General features: G+C 40.3%; 1 protein-coding gene across 3 annotated transcripts in view; it reads left to right on the top strand.

The window, feature by feature from the left end:
• Window positions 1-25,297, top strand: part of PALD1 (phosphatase domain containing paladin 1) — a 131,371-nt gene that overhangs the window by 89,295 nt on the left and 16,779 nt on the right. For all 3 annotated transcript variants that reach the window (XM_026681233.2, XM_087964096.1, XM_087964095.1), the window contains exon 19: window positions 20,983-21,138. In XM_026681233.2, the coding sequence (XP_026537018.2) occupies window positions 20,983-21,138 (156 nt within the window). The remainder of the gene's footprint in view (window positions 1-20,982; window positions 21,139-25,297) is intronic.

The following is a 25,297-nucleotide window of genomic DNA, read 5'->3' as shown; positions in this document are numbered from 1 at the left end:
TGTTGGCCACGGCCACCCTACCCCCCGAGTGACCTGATGTGGCCCTCAATGAAATCAAGTTTGAACCCCTGCAATAGGGGATACCAGATTTTCTTAACAATGGCATGATTCACTTAACAACCATGGGGGCGGGATTGTAAAATTAGGTGCAGTTTACTTTACACCCACCTTGCTTAGCAACAGAACTTCTGGTCCCAACGATGGTTGTAATTCAAGGACTCCCTATAATGCTCAACTTTATATACGTTTCCTATTCCTTTAAATTTATTCAAGAAATCTTTTCTTCTTCCCTTTTGACTGTTATCTGACTCTTCTTGTATGTTTTTTAATGGAAATCAGTGTTCAGTTGGATGCATTTTCCGCCGTCACTCTTTGTCTTTTCCTTCAATGTGCAGTAGTTTCAGTGTAAAAGGTGGCCAACCATTTACATATTTCTGTGGCCTTGTCTACATCTGTAGTATAAGCTGTATGTAATGTGTGGGAAATACCACTAGATGTCAGGTTGGAATGCCAATATTTTCCTTGTGGATACAAAGTCAGGGCAGGACATTGAAAACATTGTTTTAAATCCAATTGTCACTGCATCTGAATCTTGTCTATCCTGGTCAGAAAGGTGCAATTATTTTTAATACACCCCATTTCATCAAGAATGCACATCTGATATTATTTGTTCCTGGCTACCATTTTATTTAACTTCATTTTGATTCTGTATTCTGGCTTTATTGTGTAAATATGGTAAGACACTTTATTGTACATATTCTGTAAGACCAGTTGGTTACAAGTTGTCAGATAAATTGGATTGATGGATGAATTGGTGGATGAATTGATGGATCTTTTTTTCATTGACCTCGCATGAACCCTGTTCCATATTATGTTTTGGAAAAAAAGAAAGCTGAAATTTTTCAAACTAGCAAATATGTTCCTCGTAAGCCTTCATGGGAAATTATCAGGTATTCTCTGCTTGTTATGTAGGAATTATGTCATTAAAGCAAAAATAATATTGCAAGTGTTTGTAGCTCAGGGTTGACATGATGGGTCTTTGGTGATCTCTAAGCTTGTTTGTTTTCTTGCAGACATTTCATTACCCAAACTAGGTAACATCATCAGTGCTAGTAAGGAGTGCAGCAAATCTGACAGCAAACTGCACTTCTTACTAGCACTGATGATGTTACCTAGTTTGGGCAATGAAATGTCTGCAGGAAAACTAGTATTGATCCTCCACTCTGGGGAAAAAATACCTTTTCATTTCTGTTCAGGAATATTAGAAGAGTATCTCTTCTATAAATAGTTCGGTACTTTCGTCATTTTTTTAAAAAAAGTGGTCAGGGTAAGCAATTAGCATCCAGACATCAGAGAAGTGGTTGGTTGACTAAACCTGTTCTGGATTTTATTTTAACTGTGACATTGTCTGTTTCTAATTTGTGGTTGCTGATAGTTACAGCAGGTGTTGATTAACATCAGACTTTGACAGTATATTTGGTTGTGTGTCTTAGGGTTTTTCTTAATATGGAATAGAACACTGACACACAGACAATATTTTTTCTCTTAGTACGATTTTATCATACAAAATACTGTATAAATCTTAGTCTATTATCGGTTTTCTATTTCTATTCTTATTTCATCTATAAAGTATTCTTATATTCTATTTCTATGTTCTATTCCCGTTTACATAACCTTATGCTTTTTAAAAATCTTAAGTACAGTATTTGTTAGTTCTTTGTATTGTAAATATTCCCCCTTTCCTCGGGTTTAGGTGGGAGTGCTGAGAGAATGGTCCACTGAATAGGGCTTCTTACTGAATTTGTGGCAACAATCAAATCTTATCATTATGATGGTCATAGACCAGTATAAGGAGAGCAAGGTATAGTCAAGTTAAAAAGCATAGAAAATACATCAGTCTAAAGAAATAGGAAAAACTGGAAAGTATAAAAGATATATGCTGTATATATGCACACGCACACACACACACACACAAGTCTAAAAATTTAAAAGAGCTAGGAGCATTACAAGGGTCTAGGGCAGGGGTCTGCAACCTGCGGCTCTGGAGCCACATGTGGCTCTTTCTGCTGATCCCACCACTAGGCTGATCCCACCACTGGCTGGCCCCTCCCCTCCCCGTCACTCCTTGCCTGGCCTCAGAAGTTAAAGGTAATGGCGGGGGATGGAGACTTGCTCCATATTCCAGAGCTGGAGGTGGCTGGGTTGGGAGTAAGTGACTTCGAGATGGCCACACCCACCCAGTCATACCAGTTGTTAAAATTATTGGTTCCCGGTGTTTTCTTTTCTATGGGAAACTGGCCCAGATGGATCTTTCGAGTGTTTAAGATTGCAGATCCCTGATCTAAGGGAGCCCAAAATGTAGTAGGCGGAAGACTATGGAATTATTGGCAACAATGGGATTTGAACCAGATGTGTAGTTCAGTCCAACACATAGTAAATAAGCTGCACCAAGGTTTCCATGCCTTTTCATCTGTTTCTGTCATGTGGAATATTTTTGCTGTGTGTCCTGTTACTTGACTTTCCCTGCGTGGAAAAAATGGAAACAATAAACCAGTTTTAGTGGTTACTTTTAACATTAACCTAGGCCACCTGTCTAGAAAACAAGCTTTGGGATTCTGGCATGAGGGGGAAAAGGGGTTAGGGTATGATTGAGAGGTAGAAAATGCTGCTGTAAATAAATAATCACCACCTCGCCAATTATCTTCTCTTTCCCCACCTCTATGTCTTTATCAATTAGATATATTAATCTTGGAGCTTTGAATTGCCAGGATCCCATGCTGCCTGTGTGCAATTTTGAGCCCATGGTGAGGGAGTGCAGGAAAATTCATTTATTTTGTTGAATTTGTTTTACCAATTGTATAACAATTGTGGGCCTATTCCACACTGGTGACTAGGTAGTGAATGGAGGGTTAAAACCAGACCAGACCTAGAGTACACAATAGCAACAGACAGACAATGTAAACATATGGGCAAGGTCTAAAATAATTCAGCATCAGTGGAGGAACACAATTTCCCTGCCATCCAAGCTAGCCCGGTGCTAAACATGTCATTACATGAAAGTTTTAAAATGTAACTTGTAAGCACAGGGATTCTAGCTTCATAAAAGAGCCACACTGGAAGATGAAGGAAAATTTAACTATTTCCTTTTCAGCCATATTTTTAAAGAACTCCTCTCTTTTTCTTATTAGTCTAAGAGGTTTTTTTTTTGCTTTCTTTAAAGGTAAATAAATAAATAAATTACCTTCTTTAAAAGTATTTATAGCGGTACCGATAGTCTGCTCCAAGTTCTGTTCACTAATTCTCTTCATTACCACATTTGCCTGATGATTGCAGAACATTTTATAATACTAAAGCTGAAATAAATAACAAAGAAAGACTTGAAAACAGGATAAAGAAAACCCCTGCTCTAAGGGTCGTTCTTCACATCCTACATTAAAAGTGTTTTTGAAAAATGCTACCTCCCCTTTGAGGAATTTTAATTTGAATTAGGTTAAACATTCAACCTTGATTTAAACATGCCTTTGTGTACTGTCCTATAATTGTTTTTCTTGGGAGGAAATTACGAGTAATTCCATTTTTGAGACAAGACTTTAACTCTTCGATTTTTCCTTGAATTGTATCTCTATCACATGGAAATTGATATGTGGACAAAAAAAACCTGATTCTCTGTGTTCTATTTATAGTTAAAAGACTTCAACATTGGAGAGTTAAGTAGTTGGCTCCATCTGCTGAATGATCCCTAAACTTAATATTATAAGCATCAAGCAAATAAATTACTTATTGATATAAATCAGCTGGAGATTATTACAGTGAAGTATGTCCATCATTAATTGAAATACTTTGAACAAATTTTTATACACACTTGTTTGTCTGTGTGGATAAATGTCCTATATGTTCTCTTCTGTTTTGTTTTAGTTGTATTTATTTAATTATTTGTTTTGGGCCATTAAGGGAGTGTTGATTCTTCCACAACCACATAGATTCCACCCCCCATCTGTCCCTAACCTAGTCTCTTAAATCTTTCAACAGTACACTTACTGCCACTAATTTAGTCCATTAGAAAAAGGGATTTGGGCTTAAAGAGTGACCTTAAATTACTTTAAATAGACAAAGAATGGATTCTATGACTGTACCTCTTCTGCTGGACCCACTGGGATTTATGGGTGGGTGAAAAATCTTTAATAATCCAGATATTTATCTACGGTTAGCACTAATAAAGCTTTCCGAAACCAAATGCTGACCAAATGCTGGACAGTGATGCCTATGAATTGTGAGGGATGTATTTTCAACACATCTGGAGGGCATCAAGCAGCAGGAAACAAGAAGGTTGTTCCAGTTTGGGTTGAGTCTCTCTTTAAGTGCTGAGATTCAAGAAGCTATAAAGAGGCTGAGCAAACACAGGAGCATTGAAGAGAAGTTGGAAGAAACTTTATTGGATTCCAGCAGAGGCTCTAACTAATTGTTGCTTCAGCTGCCTGGAACTTTTCAGCATAGGATTTTATTTGGACTAGGCAGATGATTTTAGTTATATTTCTGTCTGCAACTATGCAAGAGAACCAGACAACTTAGAAAATGTTTACCATTTGGAATAGGTTTAAAGGAGGAAGTCAACTTATGGTCCTGTAGGATGTTTCCTTGAAGATGTTCAAAAAAAAAAAATAGGATGTTTCCTTGAAGATGTCCAAAAAATACAGGGTTTCTGCTTGCTGTTTTTCCAAAGACAATGCTGAACTACCCACATCTGTGACTGGTTGTATAATAGCAGAGTCCTAACCTTATTGAAAAGATGATCCATCTCCACTGAGTCAGCACTGCCTTTTCATAGCGTGAATAGCCATGGAAGAGACTGCAAGGCTGTTTGAGTCCCTCCTTTTTGAATTCAGCTTTTGGATTAGAAGAGTTCTATGGTTGTAACTTTCTGGGGCACGCTGGCTCAGTGGCTAAGATGCTGAGCTTGTCAATCAGAAAGGTTGGAGGTTCGAACCCCTAGTGCCGCGTAACGGAGTGAGCTCCCGTTACATGTCCCAGCTTCTGCCAACCTAGCAGTTCGAAAGCATGTAAAAATGCAAGTAGAAAAATAGGGACCACTTTGGTGGGAAGGTAACAGCATTCCGTGGGCCTTTGGAGTTTAGTCATGCCGGCCACATGACCACAGAGACGTCTTCGGACAGCGCTGGCTCTTTGGCTTTGTAATGGAGTTGAGCTCCACCCCCTAGAGCCGGAAACGACTAGCACATATGTGCAGGGGAACCTTTACCTTTACCCTTATTGAAAAGATGGTCCATTTCTACCGAGTCAGCACTGCCTTTTCATAGAGTGAATAGCCATGGAAGAGACTGCAAGGCTGTTTGAGTCTCTCTTTTTTTGAATTCAGCTTTTGGATTAGAGGAGTTCTATGGTTGTAACTTGGGAGATCTTCCTCTCCCCTTTTTGCTAGCTTCCCACAAATGTAGCCATAATTATACAAGAGTTTCTCATTACCCACTGTGAGCAACTCATTGGGAGCAAACCCTAAAACATAATTCATAACTAATGTCATCTGCTTCTTGTCAACTTGGATCTGAGTGTATGCAGTTGTTTAACTTTCCATTCAAAAGAGAGCAAGTTGAATAAAATGAATAATATGTTGCCTTTGTTATACTATTTATAATTCACTCGCTTTTTGTAAGGAATGGTGCTATGTGTACTCTGTAGAATTCAGTTATATTTAATGGAACCAAGTCTGGATTAATATGAAATAATCACACATACTCACAGACAATAAGGTTGGGAAATGGGCACGTCTCATCAAGGCAGAATCTCATCTTAGGTTTGATCATTTCTGATCCACAGTCATAACATCGGAAAAGGATCTTGCAGTTCATCAGGTGCTTTGCTTTGGAATTCTTAACAAGAGTTGAGATCTATTGATAAAATGTTTCTGACACTTAACATTTAGACATGATAGCAATGTTCCAATATTTGAGGAGCTGCCACAGAGAAGAAGCGGTCAAGCTATTTTCCAAAGCACCTGAAGGCCAGACAGGGAATAATGGATGGAAACTGATCAAGGAGAGATTCAACCTAGAACTAAGGAGAAATTTTCTGACAGTGAGAGCCATCAACCAGTGGAACAGGTTGCCTTCAGAAGTTGTGGGAGCTTCATCACTGGAGGCTTTCAAGAAAAGACTGGACTGCCATCTGTCAGAAATGGTGTAGGGTCTCCTGCTTGGGTGGAGGGTTGGACTAGATGACCTACAAGGTCCCTTCCAACTTTGTTAATCTGTTTTTCAAAACTCATAGCAATACAGGCTGGTTTCTTTGCCTCTAGAGCTCTAGGCCCATGATGGCGAACCTGTGGCACGTGTGCCACAGGTGGCATGCAGAGCCATTTGTGCGGGCACACGAGCCCCAGCCAAACTTACATGCATGTGCCTCCCAGCTGATTTTCGGCCTCCCAGAGGCTTGAGAGAAGCTTCTGCAGCCTTTGGAGGCTGAAAAATGGGCCCGTTTCACCACTTCTGGTATTTCTGGAAATACAGGAAGTGACGAAATATATTTTGTCACTTCCTGTATTTCTGAAATACCAGAAGTGGTGGCGAACCGTTTTCAGCTTCCAAAGCTGCAGAGGCTTCCCTCAAGCCTCTAGGAGGCCAAAAAAGGCCTCAAATGGGCCAAAAATCAGCTGGGAGGTACGAAGTACAGGTAAGGGGGAGGTAGGGAGGATCGCATGCTCAGGGCGCGGGGGAGACTGTGTGCATTGCCTTCTGTGTGCTGGCGCATGAGCACGGGCATAATTTTTGGCACAGGAACCCAAAAAGGTTAGCCACCACATCTTTAGGCTCTACAGTTGATGCTAAATTGCATCATACGGCTCATATTTGTTCATTTTCTTATTTCAGTGCAACCATAGTAATCACAGTGTGGGATACAAAATAGAATTAAAACCATATAATCCCAACATGTTAAAACTAGGATGATCAGCATAGCAACAAATGTGCATCAATGAAGATTCGATTAAAAACTTCTTTGAACCAAAAGGTTTTAGTCTATTCAGCAAGCAAAGTGTGGAAGGTTTGGTACAGATAGTCCTCAATTTTTCATTGAATGGTTTTTCGAAATTACATCTTGCCTTGATTGGACTTATAGTTACAATTTTTATTGATCATGTTTTGGACTTGATTCTCTGCAGCCAAAGGCTGTTCCTGGGAGAGTTTTTCTCCAGCCAGAAGGTAACCAGGACATTGGGGGAAAAGTTGGAGCTATAAAGGGACTCTTACTGATTATCTGACTGTGTTGCCTTTGTGCCACGCCCCGGGTCATCACACCATGTTTGTTCATAGTTAGATTCCAAGTTGCAGTTGATTTTATTTCCAAATTAAAGCTTACAATGCCGTCTGCTTCTGATTTCCTTCTTGCCACAGGTTCCTTTCCATTTAGGGCTCCCCTTCTGTCACCCAACATCAATGTACCATCAATGTATCTGAAGAGAGAAATACTCATCTGAAGCCTTATCATTGACATTTGACTGTATGCATGATGCTCAGTCCTAGTGTGTCACTTACAGTGGGCAGCATTGTTATTGTCTGGAGAGATCCATGCATTCATTTCATAGGCAAGTTGGTGTAATATAATGGTTGATTTGGATGAGGAAATTGAGGCTGAAGCCCCACTCAGAAGGGAGCTTGCTGAATGAGTGTGGTCTATTACTTCCTCTTAATCCAATTTATCTTATGGGGTTGTATCTCTTGAAATAAAATTAGGTAAGATCCTTCTGTGCGTACGGTGGTTCCAAAGACAAGGTGGGATATAAAGTCAAGGAACAAAATCCACAATTAGAAATCAACATGTGCTTTACAAACCAGGCACAATATTTGTCCAAACAGTTCCCAAGCAAAAAACAACAACAACAACCCACGGCTCTTTCTACAGCTGTAGATGCTTAATTTATTTTTCTGTTATTTTCCTTGTAAAAGGTTTCCCACTGGGATGCATTAATAATTTTAATCCCAGCATCAATTGTATTCTGGCGTTCCTGTCAAACACACAAGCCATTTGCAAATGGGAACTGGAAAAAAAAAAGGGCTTTCTTAAATGCATAATTTTCATGCCTGGTGAGAACAAACAATAACATTCCAGAATGTAGTGGAAAATGCCATTTTTTGTGCCTGTTGTTTATATTTCTGAAGATCAACCATGCTAAACATTCTGGTCTGCATTCTGAGATAAATTAGTTTAAGGATGTTTGGAAAAAGAAGTTTTTTTCTGTCCTTCCCTCTTCTGCCCCCTGTTCCCTGAATTTTCAGAAAACGGGAGGTATAAATGCTGATATTTAGATGCTGCAGGATGACACCAAAATGGAGCATGGCATGGCATGGCTTCTCAAAGCAAACCCCTTTATATCAGATTCCTGTGAATGATGTTGGTATCAAAGAACCACCAACTCTGAATTTCTACTAAATCCCAATTCTTTATATATTTAAATGTTTTGACATTTTCAGTTATTTCCCCTATCACATCCAATGATGGAAGATGGAAGGATTTATATTCCTTGAAATCATCTGGTCATTAGCACTCTCTCTCTGAGAGTCGTTGAGGCCACATCTGTGGCCTCAGGGTCACCTAAATAACGCAAATGGATATGGAAGTGCTTCTTGGAAGTGCTAAAAGTTACAACACAGTCCTTTCAGCTGTTCCAAGAAGGTTCCACACGACTCTCAGAAAGAGTGCTAACGACCAGATGACTGCAAGTAATATAAATCCTTCCCATCTCCACCATTCAGTCAGAACCCAAGAAGCTTCTTGGAGGAGAAGTGAAATGTCTTCAAGGAAAAACAAAGAAAGTCCAGTTGCCTCTTGAAAAAGCACCTTTGGGAACTCTGGAGTCTGCCTAGTTTTAGCCGAATTATTGTCACATACCATATCTTTGCTGAGATCGTTACATGTTACTCTTCCTTTGTTCTTTCTCTTTTCCCTAATATCCTGAATGAGGGAGAATGGAGCCTCAGTAAATCTTTCTTTAAGGGTAGAATAAGCTCTTAAGTCACATTGAAACTATCAGCAGTTTTGGAAAGTGAAGTTTAGGTAGAAGATTTATGTTTCAGTAGGGAGCTTTGTGCTGGCATTCATTGTCCAGCTAGTGGGAAAAGCACTAAAAGGGGGCACATTCCTAAAGCAGGGCTCTCCAACCTTGGCAACTTTAAGCCTGGAGGACTTCAACTCCCAGAATTCCCCAGCCAGCCGGCTGGGGAATTCTGGGAGTTGAAGTCCTCCAGGCTTAAAGTTGCCAAGGTTGGAGAGCCCTGCCCTAAAGTACTTTGAGAATGATAGATGAGAGGGGGGCCTATTAGCAGGGAAGAAGGAAGGTCCTCACTTAGACCATAATAGCTTCCAACCCTTTTGTAGAAAGACATACATACATATAAAACTTTAGTTTCTAGCCGACGAGTTCTCTGCTAAGGAAAAGAAATAGTTTTTGCAGACTGAAATCATATTTCAGATGTTATCCCCTAAACATCCCCTTATTATATCCTCTAGTTTTATTCTTTTAACAACTACTAAGCATTTATTAATTTTTTTTAAAAAAATCCTCCTTTGTGTTTTACCAATCAATGCAAAGTGGAATTGCCATTCAGTTCACCCTAGTGGAAAGTGTCCTATATTAACTCAGTGGGGTGATTACTTGGGTAATGAAGAGTGACTGAAATGGGACACTCGTTGGACCATTTGTCCAGCAGCTTTTACTGTTTCTCCACTTTTCTCTTGAAATAATGACCAACTTTCCCTTGCAACTTAGTTGGCCCGATATCTCACGGGGATGCATTTGCCCACAGGCGCTGGGGCCAGGATGTTCGTGGAACAAGGTTTGCATGGTTTCACCTATTTATTGCCCCTAGATAATTTGTGATGAATGTCAACCAGAGGTGTGGTATTCAGCAGGTTCTGACCAGTCCTGGAGAACCGGTAGCGGAAATTTTGAGTAGTTCGGAGAATCAGCAAATATCACCTCTGACTGGCTCCGCCCCCCATCTATTCTCTGCCTCCCAAGTCCCAGCTGATTACCTGGGTCATCTTTTGTTGCCCTGCATAGGAGAACGGAGCTGAAAAGCAGGTTAGTGGGGTGGGGAGGGAATGGAGATTTTACAGTACCTTTCCTTGTCACCCCCACCAAGCCACGCCCACAGAACTGGTAGTAAAAAAATTTGAATCCCACTACTGGTGTCAATTATGAGTAGTTCTCAACTTAGAACAATTCGTTTAATGACCATTTGAAGTTACAATGCTGCTGAAAAAAGTGACCATGTTTCACACAACCGTTGGAGCATCCCCATGTCATGTGATCAAATTTCAGACACTTGACAACTGGCTCACGTTTTTGAGGGTTGCAGAGTCCCTGTGATCACACTTTGTGGCCTTTTGATTCACTTCACCTGTGTTACTAACTTAACAACTTCAGCAATTCACATAACAATTGTGGCAAGAAAGGTCGTAAAATGGGGCAAAACTCACTTAACAACTTTCTTGCTTTGCGACAGAAATGTTGGACTTGGTTGTGGTCATAAGTTGAGGACTACTTGTATTCTTTTTAATTGGTATTTATTTATGGCATTTTATGTTGGCGTTTGTTTATTGATTGCCCAGAATTACTTGGATAACATGGGCAGCCATATAAACTTGGTGACATAAAATAAATAACAATTGCTAAGAGTCAACGCCAACCTCTTGGCACAGAATCACAGTTTTAGTTGATCAGGCTCCCCAAAGCAGAAATCTGCTAAAACGTTTCCTTAGCGATTGGTTTTGATCAAGAAAATCAAAGAAGAAGCATTTTGATCTCTTTCTGAACCCGTAAAAGACCAAGCTCATGACCACTGCAAGGATGGTGAAGAGAGAGAATGTGTGTGTGTGCGGGGGGAGGGGGGGAATCACTTTCCTAGGACTGCAGATAGCTCAAAGCCATGAATGCAGCATAGAAATAAAATGTTGGGTTGCAGTGGGTCATACAACAATGATGAATATGAGCTGAATATGAGAAAGCGAGGATATCAGCCTGGCCACTGTCAGTTACACAAATCGTTAAGAACTGTATTTTTAGCAGTTAATTAATTCTTGCCTAAAAGAAAACACTAACTTAGAAACAAATTAATAGCATAGTAAAGTTTAGAGTTTATTCAAGAAGAAGAAAAGGAGGGGAGGGGAGGGAGGGAGGGAGGGGAGGGAGGGAGGAGGAGGAGAGGAGGAGGAGGAGGAGGAGGAGGAGGAGGAGGAGGAGGAGGAGGAGGAGGAGGAAGAAACAGCCTTGATTGTGAAAGTTGGACCTTAAAAAAGTAACACAGGAAGAAAATCAACTTGTTTTGAAAGCTGTGGTGCTGGAGAAGGCTCTTTGTATTCTTTGGACAGCAACGGTGACTAGCAAGCAAGTACTAGAGCACATAACAATAGACATGTCACTGGAAGGCAAAAGAATGAAACTGCATCTCATTGACTTTGGGTATGTCATGAAGGGGAATTCACCGGAGAAAGCAATTATGTTTGGAAGTGTTAGTGGTAAAAGGAAACCAGGCGGTCAAAGAACACATTGGCTGGACACTATCAAAGCTGACACCAGCCAGAGCATAGAAAAACTCAAAAAAGCAGTTTAAGATTGGAAGATGTGGAGAAACCTGGCCCATAGAATTGCCAAGAGTCAGTTTCGATTGAAAGGATAACATCATATTTTTAAGGAGGAAATTATGTTTATGATTTTTGTATAAGTTGCTCTGGGAGTTAAAGGATGAGATAATGTATATCTAAACAAATGCTCACGAGCATCATATTCCTGTGGTCTAAATTTCATTTGAAGAGTATTTCTATGAAATGTTGGATGTGGAAGTAGCTAAGGAGGGCCAGAGAGGGTTTCCTGTGGGGTTTAGTATCAAGGTGCTAGACATAGATTCAAATCTTCTTAGCAATAATGCTTATTGGATAATCTTGGTTAAGACTTAACCAAGATTTCTTCCAAGATTATAGATTGTACGAGGGGAATAAAGAAAAATCCCTTCTTTTTTAAAAATTATACATATTTGTGTTGATGCATGGATAAAAATTATACTTTATTCATTTATTATCTCATTCCAACATTTCAAAAAAGATGTTCAGATGCTGTCCTGTGACAATAATTTGCCTGTGACATCTGTCAGTATAAAAATTGGACTTTAAAGAGGCAGAATAGAAGTAGTACTGGTGCCTTTGAACTCTAGTATCGGAAATGATATTATACGACAGATGATAAAGAAAACAAACAAATTATAAGCCCAATCAATGCAGAGTTTTCACTCAAGGCACAAATGATCAGGTTTAAATTAATCATATTTCAGACAACACTATGGAAAGAGCAAGTTCTTTTGAGAACTCTAATGATTGGGAAAGGTGAAAAGAGAGGGGAAAAAAGATGATTAGTAAGATGGACAGACACAGCAGTGTCATGAGTCAACTTAAAGATCAGGTTGGGAACAGATCCTCCTGGGGAAGTATTGCCTGTGTAGTTGCTAAGAGTCAACACCAACTTCTTGGCATAGAGTAATTGTTTTAGTTGACACAGCTCCTCAAAGCAGAAACCATGTCCTGTGGTCTAGCCACCACATTATGATCAATTATGAGATGGAGAATATACTTAATACCTTCATTTAACTGCTGGTTTTGGAACACAGATATATAATCTGTGCATTATACTTATGGACATTGAAGTCAATTTTATATTGAAACGTATGATTTTGGTAGTGAATGCAGATAGTCCAGCTCTCAGATTTGTAATTTTTGAATCAACCAAGGCAGTTTTTGGTCACATGGTACCCATATTTCTCTCTCCACATCTTCCTACTCTGTTTCTTCCTTAAGATTTTTATGTGTAAGCCCACAGTAAAAATGGAGGGAAAACATGTTCTATAGCTTTATATGCTGCATTGAAGGACTATTATGAGCCACATCTATACATCTATGAGCCGTGATGGTGCAGTGGTTAGAATGTAGTACTACAGGCTACTTCTGCTGACTGCCAGCTGATTGCAATTTGGCAGTTCAAATCTCACCAGGCTCAAGGTTGACTCAGCCTTCCATCCTTCCGAGGTTGGTAAAACGAGGACCCAGATTGTTGGAGGCAATATGGTGACTCTGTAAACCGCTTAGAAAGGGCTGTAAAGCGGTATATAAGTCTAAGTGCTATTGCTATTGCTATTAGGAATTTGACTGTAGAATGGGACTGGCAAACATTCTAAGATTTGGTTCCAAATATGTAGCCATTGTCTCATCATCTTCTCATCGTCTAACACCATCACCAAGTACACCACACGTAACTCAACTGTACCCCAAAGGAGCAAGAAGAACAGGAGAATTTTCAATAGCTGTTCTTGCAACTTTGTTCTGAAAGCCAGAGAGAGAAAGTCTGAAGTTAAAATGGGATTAGCTCATTGGTGGGAATATCGTATTCTACCATAAGTATTAATGATCAAGATTTAAGATTTGAGACCACTTAGTAACAAGTATGAATTTGGCCCTTTGTTATGTAATACAATAGCCATTAATACATTCTTTTGCAAAAATCACTTCTGCAGCAAGTTTGACTTCTGGTGACTTCATATTTATATAGAACTTCTTGGCAACGTTATATGACAGATTTGCTATCCTCTGTTTCTGAGATGCTGTTTTCTTTTTAATTAGCACCCGGTTCAGTTTCAGATTCCTTGGCAGCTTCCCATCCAGGTACTAACCTTGTTTAGCTTCCGAGGCCAGACAAAGTCACTAGTTTTCCCCCCACATGTTAAAACATCTTTAGAAAATTGCACTGCCACATACTCCTTTAAAATCTTATCCTTAAAGAAGTTTTTAGGTGTCAACACCGTCAGTGGCATATGGCTTTCCAGCCGATAATGGGAAATTGTCTTCTTGATTACTACATAGTTTTGTAATTAATCCCCATCCCATTTCTCTCGTGTAAGACTCAAGAGTAAAAAAATGACTTGAAAGCAAATAATATAAGAAGTGTGATTCATAACATATGGAGTATACACATTTCACTTAATCAAAATCCAACTGAGGTGGCATAATCACTGGGTTACTACAGATGCTACTAAAGTTAATATTTTATTATGTCTGTGTTTAGTTGTCTAAACAACCACCCTTGGCGTTCACATGTCAAATTTTATTTCTGGGTGTCATTCCTTACTTTCTTGTGAGCGCAGTTACGTAGTCTTATAATTCCCAGACATTGTGTGCTACTTCAAGCTAATTCCTTAAACATGGATTGATGGGTTCCTTGGGTAGAAGCACGTGTGTGCAAATGAATGTGTATAAGCATAAAAGGCAAGCAATATTAAGCTTAAAAAGAAAATGTGTCTGGGTCCAGGCAGGCCTTCTCTTTTACAGCATACCATCTTGCTGTTTCAAATATTCAGAAGAATTCAATTTGAAAAATGTCAGTGATCATTATTAAAATAAGGGACATTCAAATTGTCATTCTACAACTATTTTTAACTTGCTGCATAGATATAGTCAGAGGAGAACTCTCTTATTATAGACTAAAAGTGTCCTTCTTGCTCGTGTGATTGATAGCTTGCAGATATTCTACCTGAAAAGAACAGAATGGGGCTAATAATTCATTTATCAGAATAATGAAGTTGAAAGGGATCTGGGAGTTCTTATAATCCATACCCCTGATCAAGAGGTCTGTAGGGTGCATGCATAAGCGCACCAATGTGCCTACCGTCCCTGTCCTACTGTTTCTTTTATTTTTCTTATATGTATCCATGTATTCATAACTATGTTTTTATTTATATCTATTATCTTGTAAGCAATTGACAAACCAAATAAATAAAAAATAAATAAATAAAGATGAAGACTCTATACCATTCTGGATATATTTAGGCTGCCTAATCTCTTCCTAAAAACCTCCAGTTATGATGGATCCACAACTTCTGAAGGCAACCCATTTGTCAAGCGCCAGTGAAATCAGGAGATTCATGCTGTTCAAATGAGTATAAAGATGTATTGCAAGCTTAAGCTCTCTATAAGAATCTGACCAACTAATGGTCAAAGAAAATGAGTGAGAGATAAGAAAGGCATTCAAGGAGGGCTGGACTTAGATCTCTTGGGCACGCAGGGACTCATGACTTATGATTCATTTGACCCCTCCCTCGAGCTAGCCTGGTCATCTCCTACCCCACACCATTCCACTGATTAATTGTTAGCATTATACAGAGTGTAAAATTTCAAAGAAAATGTCCAAGGGTTCTCTTAGCGATAAGCACTATTTTTACTTTACAAGGTGAAAGTGACAGCGCGTCTGTCTGTTCTTCTAAAATTCAACCTGCGCTCATTTGCTACTTCAGACAGTCAATTTGAATGTTGTGGTTCTTAGAGGCATTTGCCTGATGTTGTTTCTGAGATCTAGTCGCATTCTACTAGAGCAGCCTTGGATACCAGGAAAAATCACGTACACGTGGTTTAAGAAGAACTGCCTTCCAAACAGCCCATTTAATATTTGCCTTGAAATGAATCTAGTAAGTTTGTCCATATGTGGCTGCTGAGACATTTTCATAGAGCAGATTTTCATAGGTAATAAAACATCATAACTTCAGAAGTCTTTACCATAATTGGATACTAGGCCAAAGGAGAGAACTGTTGAAGTATCCAATCAGGATTTTATCTGGATTAACTACACACATGCAGAAATATGGCTTGTTTACATGTCCGCAAGTATCCTTTCATCCTGTGATTGTCAGATTGGAGCAGGGCATCCAGTTGTAGCATCCACTATTCAGTGGGGTTGAGACACAAAGAGCTCTCTTTATGTTGCTCTTCTTGACTGTCTGAAAGCAAGTGGATGTCTGTTTGCAAGCCTGCAGAAATGTGTGGTTTAAAAACCAGACAGAATTTTGGCAAATGGACATGACAGTGGAGGTGGGAGATGGCAGATGCTTCAAATAGGAAACCGTACAGTAAGATCGACTTACTACAAAATAATGAATTTGGTATCTTCTGATTCTTTCTGATCTTCTGGCAGTTACCCCACAGGTCCATTAAGTTTTCAGCAAGAGAGATCACAGGACACTTCCGCCTTGGCTTGTAAGGCTGCAGCTGGGCATAGATATTTCTGAAAGTTACAGATACTGCATGGGTGTTAAAGTGGAATTAAATGTCTCTCTTCTATCTGGTTAGGGTAGCTGCTGTTGGGCCCATTTTCCAGCAGAGAAATCCGATTTCTAGACTAGGTCATTTCTTTACCACTTGAAGGCTTCCGAGGCTTTTGAATCGTATCTGACTCCATTTCCTCCTTCCGCTTAATATTTTTTCATCCAAAGAAAATAGCTCTTCGAAAAATTCTGATCTTAATGTGACTTGAAAATTGCATTTTCAAACATTGATATGATTATTCCCCAGACCATGAACTCCTTTTGGACTTACAGAAGGAAAAGCAACCCCTCTTAGTTCTCATAGAAGCTGTGTAATTGTATAGGTGATCCTTGCTTAAATGCTTGTTCAGTGACTGTTCCAACTTAACAACGGTGCTGAACAAGTGGTAGTTATAACCAGTCCTCATAATTTACTTTGGTTGCATCATTTCCTTGGTCACATGTTGAGAATCACTTCACTAAGCCTCCTGGTCATATGATGTGGTGCTTTAATACCATCACTTATCGATGGGAATTCCAGTCCCAGTTTCCCTCATTAAGTGAGGATTACCTGTGCTCTGTCTCTCCATTGATCAAATTATAGCTAGTTATTGACTTACGACCACAATGAAGCCCAACATTTCTGTTGTTAAGTGAGACTTTTGTTAAATGAGTTTGGCCCCCCATTTTACGACTTTTCAGTTGTTAAGTAAATCTCTTCAATTGATAAGTTCGTAACCCGGTTGTTAAGTAAATCTGGCTTCTCCATTGACTTGGCTTGTCTGAAGGTCACAAAAGGGGATCCTATGACCTTGGGAACACAGCAACGGTCATAAATATGAACCAGTTGCCAAGCCTCTGCATTTTGATCCCCTGGCCATGGGGATGCCGCAAAGGTCATAACTGAATAATAGCAATAGCAATAGCAGTTAGACTTATATACCGCTTTATAGCCCTCTCTAAGCAGTTTACAGAGTCAGCCTATTGTCCCCAACAATTTGGGTCCACCTCAGAAGGATGGAAGGATGAGTCAACCTTGAGCCTGGTGAAATTCGAACTGCCAAATTGCAGGCAGACGGCTGCAGCGGAAGTAGCTTGCAGTACTGCACTCTAACCACTGCGCCACCGAGGCACATAATAATGGTCATAAGTCGCTGTTTTATTTCCATTATAACTTTGGACGATCAGTAAATGAACTGTTGTAAGTCAAGGACTACCTGTACTTCCTGTAGCAGAAGCAACGTTCAACAGAAGGGGTTATTGGTAATTCCCACCAAGACTTTGACTCTTCTCTGTGCAGTCAGTTTTCATCACACACACACACACACACACACACACACACACACACAGTGAACCTTTTTGAATAAGGTGCTGTGAATTCTGAATTTGGAAAAACCCCAGTGCTGCTTTAAATGAGTGCAAACTTAATTTAGAAAAAAAAAAAAGTGCACCTCCATCATCAGATTGCAGTGAAAAGCAACCAAGAAGCAACTTCTCACTTTTTGCACATGTTACTGCTTTTAATGGACCACCATCGCTCTGGCTCTTAGCAAGGAATAGCGGCCTCTTCCTATTTTTGTTTCTAAAACTCTGCCTCCTTTTTGTTGGCTTAAAAGTGGGAGTAAGCCCAACTGAGTTGGGTGAGTTTTACTCCAAGGTAAGCGGGCACAGCTTTATAGGCTTAAGCTTGGCCCTTTCTAGACAAGGAACTCATTGTGTTATGGGTTGGCTTATTCACTGATTTTTATGAAGGCTCCAGATGGCCTTTTCCCATTTGTGAATCTCCTTTGTTTTTTCCACCCTTGCTTCCACCCTTTCTCCTACTGCGAGACACCCATGAAAAGAGAGAAAAGGTGGAGTGGCTGCATAGAATACCTTTTGTCTGACCGTGTTGATGCCATCTGTTTGAAGGCCCCATTTCCCAGATAATTGCATTATTTCCCCCCAAGTTTCCGACCTCTTGCTTGCTTGCTTTCGTTCCATTCTATGAAGCTTTAATTGCTAATTTCTACTTATAGCAAAGTGGTTACTGTGAGCTGGAGGCTGGGTGGTGTTTACATTCACCCTGAAACTATGAATATGGATACAGCTACGTCGCCGCTGTTGTCTACCTCAGTGATTGCTGTTGTGTGGTCATGACTCAACTGAGGTCAAGGCAGGGACAGAAGAAGAGGATAAGGCTAATTCTTGGTTGCTGATTTTTTTTTTCTTCAGGAAAAGCAGCACTATATAAAACAAGGATTCAATTTATAGCTCGAAATCTCAACTGCCTATTCCTGGTTCTTCCCTTCCTGCCCCTTCCACGTTTATTAAAAAAAAAGTGAATGTTTGCAACATGTTTCTTTTTCTATTTCAGGGGTCTCGGTGTCTAAATAAAGAAAGTTTTAGCATGGAGCACAATTTAATGGGAACTTGGATGACCATATTTAAATATGACCCAGGGTTAGATCTTTTCCTAAAGTTGCTGGTTTTGCCAAGAGGAGTTGCTTTATTATTAGCTACTGAGGAAAGGGGAGGTTAGGGGAGGAACATTGCTCAAAGGATGCTAACCCTGGGTGGTTATGGGACTATAATGCTTCTTTGGAGGTTCTAGCAGGTTCTAGAGTGCAGTTATCGCATATCCTTCACAGAAGATCAATACACTCCTTCTATCTAGACTGGTTGTCCTCTTTCAGTGAAGGAGACACCCCTTCGCTAGCCAGAGTAGCTGAGTCAATCCTAGAAATCAATGGAGTGACAGATGTCACAGCCAGGTCGTCCTTAGAAGTCTCCTTACTATGTTAGCCCAACCTGAAGGAGAGTCTTTCCCTGCCTTCAGGTCCATGCAGTTAATGCACACCGTGTGTCTTTTTAGGTTTCAGGGATGTGGCCCTGGACGCTGCCCAACAGAAAATCCTGTCCATTTCCTCCACTTTAGAATTGTGGATTCGATTCTCTCAGTGGGCTTTGGGAGTTGGCCTCCATGTCTGAAGGAGTGCCCCGACTGGGGTAGCAGGATCCAATCTGGGTTGATCACCGGGACCAGAGGTTAGTCTTCCAAGCTTTTGGACTCATGCTGGAGCCCATCCTCAGGGAAACTTCTCTCTCACCAGAAAGTGTGCTTTGGGCTATGCATAGTATTTATGGGGTGCCTGGTTGCGTGTGGTTTTTTAGTTGTTGGTTGTGGTGTTGATGGCTGACTATTAAGTTGTTGGCTGTTGTTTCCTTGTGCTGTCAAGTCCTTGGCTCCAAAGTACCTGATAAGCTGGTGATAAATCATCACCCCTGTTGACTGACAAGGAGACTGGGCTCCAGCACGGGTCTGAAAGCTTGGCAGAGTAGGTGACTGACCAAGATTGGATCCTCCAACATTATCCTGGGACACGTATATTAGCTTTCATTTGTGAGACTGCGGTAGGCTGAAGGGGAAGCTTGCAAACTGCTGCCAGATTGGGGTATTTATTTAATATGGACAGATCTCAAATAGCAAGGTTGAACCAAGTCTGAAAGAATTTTTTTTTCCAGAGTCACTCTCACCTTGAGTTTGCAGAAACGTAATTTTCTTGGGGTGGAAGAATTCAGGATTCAAAAGAGATAGGCAGACGCTCCTGATTCTAGGGAACTTTCATCCAATCAACTTGGTTCATTTCTCCGCCCCGCCCCCCAAGAAACTAAACGACATGTTTGTGCCATCACCCCAATGCCAGCGTTTTCCTTGATCCTTTCAGTTGATCAGTGTGAGAGTGCCAAAATCAAGATCTGGCTCCACGTGTGTCCTTGCTTAGCAGAAACCCTTCTAAGCAGTTGTGATGGTATTAGAAAGAAAAGGGGTGCCATCAGTCCCAGCTTAGCCTCTTGTCAGTGGAGTGTAGTTCTGATTTAATGTTTCAGATACGAAACATTTAAAGGGTACTTTTGTGCCATTCCGAATGACAGATGTATTCTTAGCTTTTATGGAATGTGTCAAGCTTTTTGGCAGTAAACTACATCTGAAAATGCACAATTCTCACAGCGTCTTTTTCCCTAAAGATTTATTGAGATGATTCAGTTCTGCAATTGAACTATTTCCTTTCTGGAACCCATAAATCCCTGTATACAGTAGGAAGGCTTTTCTTTGTGTTTCTAACTGCCTTCCTTTGGTGTGATGGAGATTTTTTTTTCCCATTCATACAAGGGATATTTTCAATTCTCTATTCACATAACGGTTCTGGACTATCACTCTAAGAATCCATTCCTCTGTATCATATGACACATTTGCCATGCTTGTATTTCACTCAACTGTTGGCACAACTGTTAGCTTTATAGATCATTAAAACCCATAAAAGGTTATGTCACACCGAGTTGAATCTAGGAACGGTTCTTCCAACTGCATTTTTGACTTGACGCTCTGATAAAGGTCAGGATTATGTCTGAAATTTCATGCAAATTTCATGTGTGTTGCATTACTTCTGAACTGTGGATCTTTCAGATATGTTCCATATATGTTGTGTGTGTGTATGTGTGTATATCATGTATATATGCATTCATGTATGAAATCTCCATATTGAACTTAATCCATTTTTGGCAACAATGTGGATATGGTCTGCCATTACTGATGGTAGGATTTTTAAAAATTCATCCTGGTACTCTCTCATCCAAAAGCTAACCAGGTCTAATCAAACTTTGCTTTTGACATCAACCATAGTTGAGTAGGTGCTCAGCCCAACTGTTCTATAGCTTTTGATCCGGAAGTAATCCCCAGAATTGTGTCTGAGCTGTTAGAGTTGTGTTTTGATTTTTTTTTCATATTCTTCGTTAAAATGAAAATCAATCTGCCCATCTAAGAGTTGAAGGGCATCTGATTCCCAGCATTAAAGCCTTTTAAAATTACTGATTTCAGGGGAAAACTGCAAAGGAGGAAGCAGAAGTACAGACCTTACAGCTAAGGAGCCTGCAATTCTTGGAACGCTATATTTATCTCATTCTGTTCAACGCCTACCTTCACTTGGCCAAAAAAGACTCCTGGGAGAAACCTTTCAGTATCTGGATGCATGAGGTCAGTAGTCTTCAATGCCAACTGATAGCACTTGGATAACATTTTGTAGATTTTAGATTTTGATGGGCAATGCTAACCTTAGTGAATGTGGGAGTTAAGGCAGGCAGGACATATCTATATCTGAAGATGAATTTGCTCTCAGCAGGATTCATGGTCTATTTCCCCTTCTCACAGCTTAGTTAGTCTAAACTTGAACTTAGTCACATAGTTTCTGGATGTAATTTTTCAGATCAGAACATGTTGAGATGCATACATTTGTTTATACATATTTTGAAGCAGTATAAGGATCCTTAGATAAATAGAGAATAGGATGCAGTGAGAATCTGGATCTAACAATTCAGACTATCAAAGACCAAGATAATTAGGTTTAATAGGGAGAGTGGTGTGATGGAATTGTGATAGAGTGAATGTATCAGGAGGAAAGGAAGGACTGAATAAACTGATTGGATGGAACTGATGAACTGAGAAGTTTAAAAGCCAAAAGACAATTACCGGATGAATCAAAATATCAATATGATAGAAGCAAGGATGATTTGCAAGGACAGAAAGACATGGAGATGTGGTGTGCACTGCTGTAAGCTAATTCCTCCTCTCTTCAGTTTCTTTGGTTTATTACTTTGTACTCATTTTTCATAATGTTCGTAGGAAACAGAGTCGTGGGTTTGTACATCTTTACTACAAGGCACTTGAGTGTCCATAAACAAGTGGAAGGAGAAAGAGCCAGCAGCCTCTGGGTTTGTTCCTTGGTTGAAAGAAAGTCATGGGTATGCCATGATTGTTGGGACTGGAAAGACAGAATAGAGAGGGAAACAAAGCAGGTTGACAGAGTGATTAACACATACATTAGGTGGATCAGTGCCTCCAGATTGGCAGGATTTAATGGGATGGCCCAAGCATGTCTTGGACATCTCGCAGGAACTTAACAGCTTCTGGGTTATAGGTTCTCAAGTAGACTTTCCATGCTTATAAATATGTCTTGCTGGATTTGGCATTTTAGTCCACCCTATCAAGTCCTTCCCAAGGACCTGGGATAGGCAGATGTTGTTGTTTAATAAATTAAAGATATTTTTGCAGGATGTACAGTAAACTGTTCTCAGTAAAGCTGGCATTTACAATTGATTAATGCTAATTTTTTTTCTCAAGGGATGCTCCGTATGATTTTGAATTGTACCCAAAGCAGAGGTGGTATTCAGCAGGTTCTGACCAGTTCTGGAGAACCGGTAGTGGAAATTTTGAATAGTTCGGAGAACCGTCAAATACCACCTCTGACTGGAGATTTTACAGTATCCTTCCCCTGCCACGGCCACCAAGCCACGCCCACAGAACCAGTAGTAAACAAAATTGAATCCCACCACTGAAAAGAATCTATTACTGTTACTACTATCTTTGTTTTCTTTTGCCATAGTCATTCTATTTCTATTTACAGTTCTTTTTATTTTGTGATTTTTGTCTAGTTCTTTCTCTTTTCCTCTGTCTCCAGGTATTGCAATGTCCACTAAACTTTTTTTGTCTGTCTTATTGACACTTGTTAAGTCTGGGGTATTGTGTGGCAGACGCTTGTTTTTTTGAATTCTAAAGTCCCAGAACACTTTAGCTTCTTCATTTTTTAATGACTTCATCTGTGTTGCCGCCCCATCAGTTTTTGCCACAGACAAGTAGTATTTCTTGCAGATATTCCAATGCGCCATTGTTGATGCTGTTGCCATGCCTTTGTTTGTAATCACTCTATGCAGCCTTCTTGCAAAAGCTGGCTAGGTGGTCTGCCATTTCTTCAGCTTCTTTGCAGGGACAGCACTTGTTGTCTTCTCAGTTCTGGTTTTATATGCATTTGTTTTTAAGGCTTGGTCTTGCACAGCCAGAATTAGCCTTTCTGCCTTTTTCTTCAACTTTCCTGCTCTTGCCAGGTGTTGTTGTTTCTTTGTTTGCTCTTTAATTGACATTTAAAACACGGGTCTTGGTGCTCGAGTATAATATTCTATAATAGGCTCCATGATCTTGTTGTGAAGCAATATAGCCAGGATGGCGAACCTATGGCACATAGAGTTCTCTCTGTGGGCACACGAGCTGTTGCTCCAGCTCAGCTCTGCCACGCATGTGCGCATGCCTCCCGCCAGCCAGCTGGTCTTCAGGTCTCTGTTGCACATGCATGGGGGGCAGGGCGCATGCATAGGGTGGGGTGACAAACCTTTATAGGAACAGCATTTTATAGTCATGATTTTTTTGTTCCCAAATTTACATGTCTTCTCTCTTAATCCGAATCATTGCTCATAGCTGGTTGTAGCTTTCAAAGAGATCCTTCACAGGCCCAAAGAAAGATCCTGTTTTTCATCCCTGGTCATTATTGTTATGGCAGAATGCATTATCCTTGCATTCCTTGAAGATTCATTCCCGTGAACCACAGCTGTTCTTGTGAACTGTTGATGGAGTTCATTATTTCTCACAGTGTCTTTATTGAGTGAGCCTCTGAGGCAAAGAGCAAAGGCTAAGCCAAGTGGCTTCAGAGGACCAGAACTGTCCAGAGCTTCTGACCACAAGCCAGAAGTTTTAGCAGCTGTGGACAAGCAAGGGGGGGTAACTATGTTTGAATCATGGCCATTTGAATGAGAGTGATGGGAGGAAATTGGTGCGTCACAGTTTCCTTATTTCTGACTGCTTTGATATGTCTGCAGCCCTTGTTCTCTTTGGGAAAATGGCTACATTTCTTTACCTGATATATCCAGCTGAAAGGATTCAGCTAACTTTCTGCAATAATGCTGTCCCAGGGTTTAGCTGCAACCCCTAATTCTGAAGAAAGCATGCAAGCAAGACATCTGATCTTAGATCTCATCATAAATCTTATTTTTTGGATCTAGGAAACCTCCATCTAAACATGGCGATCTCATGTACGCCAGATCCAGAATGGAAATAGGGAATATGCTTTGTTTTTCTTTGTGATAACTATAAATCATTAGTTCATAACTGATTAAGTAGCCATCTTACTATAATGTGCTTTAACCCATTAGTTTGCCGTGCTCCGTATCACCTTGCCAATTGGAAAGGAACACTTTGAACAGTTCACTGTTCCATTTGGCCAAACTCCATAGAAAAATGATTTAACAAGTGTGTGCTAAGGTAATGTAAATCCCAGCATGGAAATTTTGGGAATTGTATTCCTGACACACCTAAGCTAAAGAATGCCAAGTTGTTACTTGATAAATGATGGTGAAATATATCCATTTAGAATGTTATTTCTTGGGACAAAGATCAGTCCTGCGCATCACAGGACAACAAACAACATGTGTGTAGCAGTTCTTTGGGGGAACTAGTACAGGCTACAGATAAGTGACATTTGACTCCCTTTATTGTACCAAAACCTCCAGAAAGAAAGAAAACTAAAGCTATCTCTTATTTCCAGGATTTTCCTATAACTCCTACAGACTCTTACCAATCTATCTTCTGTTTCCTTCTTCATGTGTATATATTTCTAAGTTTTATCTCTATAGTTTTTGTGTATCTTATTTTCATAGATTTCTATGTCAGTGGTGGGATTCATAAATTTTTACTAACAGTTCTGTGGCCGTGGCTTGGTGGGTGTGGCTTGGGCATGGCAGGGGAAGATTACTGCAAGATCCCCATTCCCTCCCCACCCCACTAACCTGCTTTCCAGCTCCGTTCTCCTGTGCAGGGCAACAAAAGAAGACCCAGCCAATCAGCTGGGCCTCAGGAGGCGGAGAATAGATGGGGGCGGGGCCAGTCAGAGGTGGTATTTGCCGGTTCTCCGAACGACTCAATATTTCCGCTACCGGTTCTCCAGAACCTGTCAGAACCTGCTGAATATCACCTCTGTTGTGTGTGTATTTAAGTCATGTCTTACTGCTATAGATTCCTACGAAATTCTATTTCTTTTCATCCTTTCTCACGTTTGATCTTCTATAGATATAGGCTGTTGTGTTAATTTTTAGACTTAGCTCTCTTTCTCTTTGCCTGGTCTCCCAGCGGTGGAGGGCAAAGAAACTGGTTGTTTCTCTGTTCTTTCAACCTCAGGCCTTTAGTTACCCCCAGGTTTAACTGCCTTGATTCTGAGCTAGTGTTTTCTAGTGGTGGTGACCATTCTTCACATGCCAGAGTTTTTAGGTTCAGTCCAGTACTTCTCCAGAAAACAGCTGAATCTGTAGAGAGC

The sequence above is a fragment of the Notechis scutatus genome, chromosome 4, assembly GCF_049901735.1.
Source record: "Notechis scutatus isolate UNSWTSFEM ecotype Mainland chromosome 4, rNotScu1.2, whole genome shotgun sequence".
In the NCBI taxonomy this organism is placed as follows: domain Eukaryota; kingdom Metazoa; phylum Chordata; class Lepidosauria; order Squamata; family Elapidae; genus Notechis; species Notechis scutatus.
The sequence above is the reverse complement of the archived record's forward strand: the minus strand, read 5'-3'. Positions and strand labels throughout refer to the sequence as shown.